General features: G+C 35.3%; 1 protein-coding gene across 1 annotated transcript in view; it reads right to left on the reverse strand.

The window, feature by feature from the left end:
• Positions 1 to 8,315, reverse strand: part of GALNTL6 (polypeptide N-acetylgalactosaminyltransferase like 6) — a 273,134-nt gene extending 264,819 nt beyond the window's left edge. Inside the window, exon 1 of the mRNA XM_031066187.1 lies at positions 8,208 to 8,315. Coding sequence (XP_030922047.1) covers positions 8,208 to 8,217 — 10 coding nt within the window. The 5' untranslated portion in view covers positions 8,218 to 8,315. The remainder of the gene's footprint in view (positions 1 to 8,207) is intronic.
• Between the last annotated feature and the right edge of the window lie 1,170 nt (positions 8,316 to 9,485).

Raw genomic sequence — 9,485 nt, forward strand, 5'->3', positions numbered from 1 at the left:
ACATCTTTTGTAAAATGGCATGGAAAAAAACCACAAAAACCAAGTAAAACTAACCTCATATACATTCACATGGTTTCTAAAAGAAATACAAGGTATCCAATTACTTAGCATGTAAAATAGAAGTAATGGTCAGGGTAACCTTAAATTCCTTCAGCTGTCTTTTAAAAATATAAAAAGTAAACCATCTTATGACAAACTTCAAGAGAAAGAGAGTTTCCATGTTTTAAGAATACCTATAATGAAACTTAAATATGCATCCTGATTTTTTTTTTAAAGCTGAGCATTTTTCCACTGAAACTCCCGGCAAGTTTTACTATTCACGTTTCAACATCATCTGCAGAACTTTTAATCAATATTGCCTAAAAAAAAAGTAAAGAAGTTTATTTCTACCTTGCAGTCAGCAGAACTGAACCACAGGTTTGCATATGTCACTCCTAGAAATGTGGTTTCTTTTTCTATTTTCTTTATATTAAGAGGACAGATTTCCCTAGACAACACTTTACTGCAAGCATGCAGGGCAGACAACTTTATGTTACACAATTCCATCCAAAAGGTAGCTCTGTTCCTTGAGAAGCAGTGATTATAGGGCATAATTTGATGAGCTAGTGTCTATAAAGCAAATTATAGCAAAACAAACCTACATCTCTGCCTTTTCACGTATATTCACTGGATGTCAGACAAATGGTTTCACCAGTCCAATAATTTTCCTCTGTCAGCTTATTTAATGAAAACAGGAAGGAAAAGAAAGAAAGTCACCTTACACATATTTCAGTCATAAACTGTATTGAGATAACTATACTAGACATTTGTACTTGCAAGCTTAATTCACATCCTCAAAGAAAGAAGCTACGACAGGAAAGCAGGCACTATTTATTGGGTTGGTTTGGGTTTTTTTTCAGGAACCCCAAGCATCCTGTTGGCTTCTTGAAGACCAAAAGGCTAAAAACAAGACTCCAAAAACGTTTTTGTGAATGTAACCATAACCCCTGCTTCTCTGTATTTGAGTTTTCACAGCAAACTAAGCAACGTTTCTTTGTTCCGCTGAGTCAAGCAATAATTGCCCTGAACTGACAAACTTGACCATTTTTACACCCATTGCAAGAACTAATAAGACCAATTTAGATGGTCTATAAAGCTCTCCTCCTCCTCATACACAGACAAGTCTACCCTGAAGGTCTCTAAGCTGTTTGATTGTCCTAAGCTCTCTCTGCAAATGAGCCCTATGTTTTTGAAGACTATGTAGATAAAATCCCTTTTCCAGAATTACTACAAAACATGTCGCTCTTTAAAGAAACAACCGAACATAAAACCAAATCAGCTGAGTATCTACATAGAACTCCTACTAAATATTACTGAGATAGCCCTGAAAATGTTTAAGCACAAAGAGAAAGATGCCTAACAGCCAAAAATGAACCATCATTCTAGAGTGCAAATGCCAAATTAAAAGGTCCATTTTAACTGAGAGGCCCTCTCATACCCCCCCTCCCAAAAAAAACCCAAACACAAAATTTATAAAGTCATGTTTCCACTTTTTTCAAGACAGCAAGTCTACTAAATCCCCAAGTATTACCCATTAAATACATTCACCAGTATCAGCTCTTGAGCAGTAATACTGATATAAGTCCACAAAGACAGGTCTTCACTGCTATACAGAGCAGGAAATACTATACTTGGACTATCACAAGCAGATGGCATCTGGTGCTTGTTTTCTTTTACTTGTATTTTTGTTTTGGCTTGTTTCTTTCTTGCTTTCTTTTTAAAATTGTGTGAGCACTCAGATCAACATTCAAATACAATGGGAGAAGGTACTAGAGAGTAAACTTTGGTTTGTTAAGAACTTGAAACCACATATCCCCACACAGATGAAAATATAGTGAAAGATGACAACCTAGCGACTTTAATAATTTTTCTAGGAGAGCACTTCTTGAATTCTGGATGCTAGTTTCATTCAAGAATATGTATCACTGATACAGAGAGTCAATAGATAGTTCTTGCCAAGTTTCTGGAAATATAATTTTCTTCCTGCCTATCAAGGCAAAAATCAACATGCCAAGTCCTAGCACAGAAAAGCATGCAGAAGATAATTTTCAGTGTTCTAAATAAGAGGAGTCATATTATCAATTCTGCTTCCCTCTCTTTGGTCACCCTGGTAGGTTTTAAAAATGAGCTTTCCAATTACATTTAAATGGTTTAACTGAGTTTCCAAAGTGTGTGTGGCAGGGGGCAGGGAAGAACAGGGAAAGAATGACATTTACTTCAACCACAAAAAGGGCCTCATATCTGGCCAAGGCAACAGAGGTTTTGTGCTTTAAAATAGAAGCTTGGCTCTGACTTACAGCTTCCTATAAACTGTTTTTATTCAGAGATTTTAGTGGCAAGAGTTAGTTCTATCACATACACAGTTTTCTGACAGAGGCAAATTCTATACAACTGCAGCCTTATACCTCCTAGCTTCTTCTGCAGTGTGACTGTTCTAAGCTGTAACTTGAGATCCAGTGAAAATGTGTACCTAAGCTACTGCTTAAATAATACTGTGATATGTCATTTCACAAACTGGGGAAGTCAGTCTATAGTTACACACAGAAAACCTTAAGGCCTTGTGACAAAAAAATCAAAACACCAAACTGCATTTTCTAGCTATCAGGGTTTAAACTTTTAAAGAAGGCACTACTGAAAAAAGCATTTCTCTTTGCAAATCAGTATTTTAGAGTATAATAGTTTTATCATGCTTGGCACCCAGCTCCAGGCTGATCTCACTGTTTGCAATAGGACACCCAGATCATTAAGAGTGGTAGAATCAGATCACAGTCTGCAGCACTTTATTTATGGAGCAAATGCATTTTAATATGTGAAACACTTTATGTAACTGCAGAAGATTGCATCCATCTTTCATACTATACATCCATTATGTGCTGTCTCCTTGGCAAGCCATGATTAACATTACTGTTCAGAATTTTTTAATCATGTTAGACTTGCATTAAGATAAACTGACAAACATTTTTCTCTTTTACAAACAATACACTGTAAACTGCATGAAGCATATTCATGATTAATGCTATGAACAATTAAGTTATGGCTGTTTATTGAGACCTTGGCTACCACTACAGTTCCAATTATATTGCAAATTCTCAAATTCTTTCTAAAGGAATTGCAAGCTCAAAGACCTAAGTTAAATTTAGTAAACTTGTTTAATATATAATGCTGAAAAAATTCCAGTGCATATTTCCATACGAAAAATGGCATAAGTAAATCAGTATTTTAGTATACATTTATTTTCTTGCACAAATTTTATTACATCTATCTATATAAGTATCACAGAACTAATTTTTTTCATACCAAATAGGGAATTGCAATTAATGTTGCTTTCTGTATCATTCTGCCTCATATCTTCTAGATACACTCTGGCACTAGGCTTGAAAAGTTCTTCTGAAATTAAGAATGGGCACTATTCAAAATTATTATAAGGATTAACCAAATATTTGAGCAAAAGTGATGGAAAAGGATCACTAGTGCACAATTTAAGTGACACTAAAGTCATATTTCAGCTGTTCCCTACCGGTTATGCTTGTACTAAAGTGTTCATGTCTTTTGCCTTCTTTTGACATTCCATGCCAAGAATACAGAGCTCCAAATCTATTTCCACTGTCATCACAAACATGTACAAGTCAGGTATTTTTCAACATCTCTGCTTAGCTTGTTTATAAAACTAATCTGTAATAATGTTTGTTGAACTATAGAACATACTGTGTGTTTGTTTATAGAACTAATCTCTATTAAAGGCCCACACTGAGGCACAAACAGGTCAAGACCTCTAAAATCCTCTTCTCCCAGTCAAGGTAATATTTGGAAGAAACAGAAAGGTAAAGGCAATACTGAATACAGGAAAGAATTACAACCTTCATTCCTTCCCTCCCCACAAAGCTTCCACATGCTATTTAAATGTACAAATAGGAGGAACAAAGACTGCAAATGGCTCAGTAACTGCTGGAATAGACACTAGGTGTTACAGTACTTCCTAAAAGGTTTTTTCCTTTGAGATCTTATTAGCAGACAAGACCAAAATGGCTCAACAGTCAAACATAAAAATATTGACAGCCACTTATTCTATTACTTAGCAGATTTCTTTTGAAGACAAAGGCTTTTATTTATATTAACACAGCTTCTTCTATTTTACATTCCCTCAGAAATTAGTTTATTACACTAAATTTTCAATCCACCTCATAGAATGTAATCATTTCAGCATACACATGCAATCAGACAAAAATACCTCCAAAGCATTATAAAGGAAAAAATCAGACTGTATTTAAAGAATAAAAATTGAAAACAAAACCCACTTGCAGTATATAGTCTATCTTATCAGCTATTAATATCACTGATAGGATTGATTACATGTTTTCAGAAATAAAACCATTTCCCCCCCCTTTTTTCCTATTCAATCTGTTACCCTTTTGTAGTACTTTACATTGGAAAAAAAATCACTAGTAGTTAGAAATAAATTGTCATGATCAGAAACAGCACCATACTTGAACATAAACATTCAATCTGCACTTCTTCAAAAGCTGAGGAATCCTTCCTCTTGCCTGAGAAGAGCTGCAATTCATCATTACTACTACTACTTGTACTTGATGATAAAGCTGAGAATTTCTTGCATGAAATAGATGAAATAACTTTCAGAAATGAAGGAACAATGACATTAATTGATTGTTGAGGTCTTTCAGTCTCACTACCCAGGACATAAAGACAGAGGTGAAACTAACATCATGTCTTCTCATGGATGCTTCTGAATTACTACCTTAGGCTTTCACGGCTCTCTCCTGTGACTCTCATCCCTCATGGGAGCATTGAGGGATCCCAGACTCCTAGTTCTGCACAGAAACCATGGAAAACCAGTGCTATCAGAGCCACAGCAGCTGCCGTGACCCTGAAATGAACGTCTTGGTAGAAATGCCCTCAGAGTCCTCCCCATACAACTGAAGTAGGGAAGTCTCTGATAAAACAAAGAAATGGCAACTACAGTAACTGATTCATGGCAAAGCCAGGGCCCTCAGCATGCAGGATCCCTACCCTCTGTAGAGATATAGGTAGATTCACAGTGCCCTGACACAGCAGGCATTGCCATAGCTGGGCTAACACACACACCAGGAGCTACCTGGGTCATTGCTATGCAGGCTGTGCTCATGCACCACTCTGAAATCCAAAGCAAGATCATTCTTCTGATATACAGAAGACATTGTTTATTACTTACTAAAACAAAAACTGACAGATGTAGGATTTGCATTTGTTTACAGTTCTCCTATTTTTAATGCAAATTAAGCATATTATTCATCAAGGCATGTCATCAGTTGTATTCCCAAAGGAAAAGAAATTAATAGAAACAGGTCTTAGGTCTTATTTTAAATTCTGATTTCTTGTCAAAAGCTGGCATGACTTATAAACTCCAATAAAGTCAGTTTCTCTGATTAGCTTATTTTGTTCCCTCCCACTCCATTGTAATATCTGACTGACTTAATGGCTCACTTCAGAAAATGGAAGCAATTAAACTTCTTTCTTTTCCTTCCTTCCCAAGTATCTATCACAACTGTTTTTAAGGTTAACTTTTGCTTTCCTTTGCTATATTTCAGTCACTGGTTTTGAGCTAATATACAGAGAAGAATGGAAGTGATTGGGTTGACGGAATAACTTAATTTTCATTTCACTACATCTATTCTGTACTGATAAGATTACAAGGAGTATATTTGAGTCATTATATAGGAAAGGAAAGTCATTATATAAGGAAGGAATTTCTGACATTGCATCAATCAGGGCTTGAATAACTGGCAACTAAACAGGTAACTTCCCTGTCCCACCAACAGTATAACAATTAGTCCTTCTGCAACCCAACAGCATTTCCCTGTCTTCTTGAATTTTTCTATCAAGATTAACCAACTAATATTGTTAGAACTGGATTGTAAGTCTTTACAAAGACTTCCAAAAGTGCTTTTAAATTAAGTTCTGGCTATGTGTACAGTCTTGCCTCTTCATCCTTCCCCCTCAAGTACCTTCTCAATTAGTACCACCATGCTAACAAAAAGTGAAGTAACAAACACTTAAAATAAATAGGAATAATACCTTTTTCTTCTGCACGTCTTGCAAAAGGGTTTACTCTTGACTTCAAGAGGGAAGACCAAATTCATAAACATGGGTTTTAATTGGTGGAATGAGAAGGGATCAAAATATTTGTCCATGAAACAGTAGCAGTCATGAAGAAATTAGTACCTCTCCATAATTAGAAATTATGAAATCCATATTCTCAGTGCTTAGGAAATCATAAGTTTACAGATAAGCAGACAGACTGAATTAAAAAATACTTCGCTCCTTTCTTCTTTTCTGTACAACAAGCATTGACTGCCTTTTCTGAAATGTCCTGAGAAGCCCTTTCACACCATGTCTTCAAACAGATTTTTAACTAATAGTTAACTATTTACTTAAACTATTTACTAAAACTATTTATTTAACTAATAGTTAAAACTATTAGTTTTTAACTAATTGTTTTACCTAATAATTTCAGCTAATGTCATTAGGAAGAAAAATTACATAGTATGTCCCAAAAGAGTGCACCAAGATGATCTAGCTTTGCATTTCTATTACCATATTGTGATTTTCAAAGAAAAGAGCATTAAAAGGTATTTTAATCTATTGAATAATGATGAGAAATATAAATTATTTAGACAATATCTCTCAAGTATCAAACTCAACAAATGGTAAAATACACAAATGTAAATAAATCAGAATATCTTAATATTCACATGCTACTACAGTCATCATGTTAGGTTTAGGACTGGGAATTACAAAGCTACATAACACGTTTTTTCAGTTTCTCAGCCAACTCCATGCAATGGTTTGCATTACACCGGCAATGCTTTAAGCTAGCCATCAGAAAAGTAAGTATTACTGTTATTGTCCAAAACATATGGGGTCCACATTACATATTTAGAAATTAAAGTACGTTGCCAAAGCATCCATGCGTGTCCGTTCCAACCAGCAAGGATATTCCCTACAGATATGCAAGTTTCCACATACATGCTCCTTTTACTTTGCACATTCTCTCTTACATATTTGTCATTTTACATGTAGCAATTTGGAACACAGCAATTATTGATCTGACAACTACCAAATTGCCGAGAATAATTTGCTTCTCCTCCCTATCTTTTTTACCTCCTAAGTACATGTGGGAGGAAAGGATAATTTCTTTAGTTAGTGATCAAGATTCAAAAGAGAAAGGGAAAAATAGCTTAAAAAATTAACATGCATTTGCAATATTTTACTAGCTCAGGCTCCTGAAAAATTAATACTTACCAAGTCTTATGAATCTGTCAACGAGATTCAGTTATAGAGATATTTTGGGGGAGGTTTTGGCTGTCTCAAGACAGTGGGATCAAGACAGCATAATTTGTTTTACAATAGTAGATTGGCCTTTGTAAAATAATGACTTTCAAACACTGATTAAGGCGTAATTCGACTGCTGTTTCTCTTCCTTCCTTCTAATTTAATTCATCTTATGTTGAATAGTTGTATATTATGTTGTAAAAGAAGAATTCAAATCTGAACATGCTCTGATGACAGAAAGAGCATACTCTCTGCACATATGGGATGCAGCACGTGAAGGTACGTTAAAATTACACTACTCACTGTAACAAAGTGTCCTTCAGTCTATTTGCAAACACAATTTTCTCCTATTTTCAAATAATTGTAGACTGTCAGAATGAGATGAAGTTGCTTAACAAGACTAAAGGATCGAATGGTAGAAGTGTCAAAGGTTCTTGGCAGCTATAGCTACTCAACTCGGGTTTTGTTCATCGACTTGATGATTTGACTTTATTTGCAACACATGTCCTTTTGCAAACACACGTCTTTTTGCAAACCAACACTCTGTTTGGTCAAAGTCTGACAACTGACTTCAACAGGGAAAATAATTTGTTGATAACATTTTTGGTGATTGTACAATCATTATATAGTTACTAGCAGGGAACACATTGTCACTTGGCTACTTTCAGAGATAAGCTATTTGTGCTTGGTCTGACCTCTCAATTCAGAACATGATGACCTTGTGACACTGCTGCAATCAAAAGAAAGCTGTTAGGAATGCCTCCTAAAGGACTCAAAGAACAAACAGAGAGAGAAAGAATGAGTAAACAAGCCACTTCAATTTGTTCTGAACTCATGTATACCTGAACGCATAGCATCTTTTTGAATGCTTTCATAATCATGCCAGTCCTTCCTTTTCAGGCCATCAGTCCAGGTAAAGAGCTGTCCATCTCCCAGCCCCAAAGGAAGTGTCTGTGAAAAGAGTAAATAAACAAACAAATAAATATATACCTACATAAGTGGTTCATGTTATTACAGAGAAACCCTCATAATATGGCAGGTAGCCATACTCAGTTTATTCAATGCAAATACTGAAACTTTACTGTGATAAATGAAGTTACTTTTCTAAATACTGTGAGAACACAGTGAATTTAGTTCTTCACAAACAATTATTTGAAGTATATCAAACGTCTGGAGCTTAACATTTCTCTTTTCAGCAATGTTCCGATATGACTGCCTGGCAAGAAGCTCATGGAGATTAAAGGGACCACTCAAACTGAACAGGTTTCAAAAATGCCTTATCCTTCAACACATGAAGGACTTGGATTTTTTTCTTTACAGTATCACTTGTGCAAGATTGGAGTTGTAGTTACTCTGCACTTTACAATGTTCCCCTTTTACTTTTTGCTAAGTTTTTTTTTAATAGCTGCTACTAAGTTATTGTTATTCACACAAGGTCAGCTGAGGATGCTGGATATTCAGGCCAAAGTGCCGTGAGTTCAGTGCTCTCCAACAAACCCCTGAAATACTGAGGAAAATCCATCACACTTGGCTAGTATGGCCTACATTTTTAAGTTTTAGTATTAAAGTATGTAACTTATATTACATAATGCCAAACTGCAATCTAGTTTGTTTATTCTTCTATTACCACTTCTGCAGACATATTCCAAGAAACCACTGTTGACAGATTTAAATATGATAAAAGTCAGAGGTTCACACATGAAAGAACTGAAGAACTTAATACATCCTGATAAAAACGTCAGGTTATCAAAACATCTAACCTTTCATGTTATTAAAATGAAATAATTAATTACAATAATTTTTGAATTCAAACAGGGCTAATGTTCTAATAGTAATATGAAGTTGCTTGGGTTCTAAAGTCAGAAGCATAAGGTAGAGCACAGGCTGCAACAGCATTAATCATGACTCTTAAGCACAAATTTCTAAAATAATCTACTCTGAAACAGTAACTGGTTCTTTAAAGTCAGACCCAGACAGATTCACTTCAATTAAACTTGTACCCTTCTCAGTATGGGCACAGCTGGTGTGAATCACTTGGAACCAAAAATGAACAACAATTTCAACTATCAAAAGCAGGATAAAGTTTAGTTTTGTGACCTTTTTTTCCTGTGCTAGCTTCT

The sequence above is a fragment of the Geospiza fortis genome, unplaced genomic scaffold (assembly GCF_000277835.1).
Source record: "Geospiza fortis unplaced genomic scaffold, GeoFor_1.0 scaffold40, whole genome shotgun sequence".
Taxonomy (NCBI): domain Eukaryota; kingdom Metazoa; phylum Chordata; class Aves; order Passeriformes; family Thraupidae; genus Geospiza; species Geospiza fortis.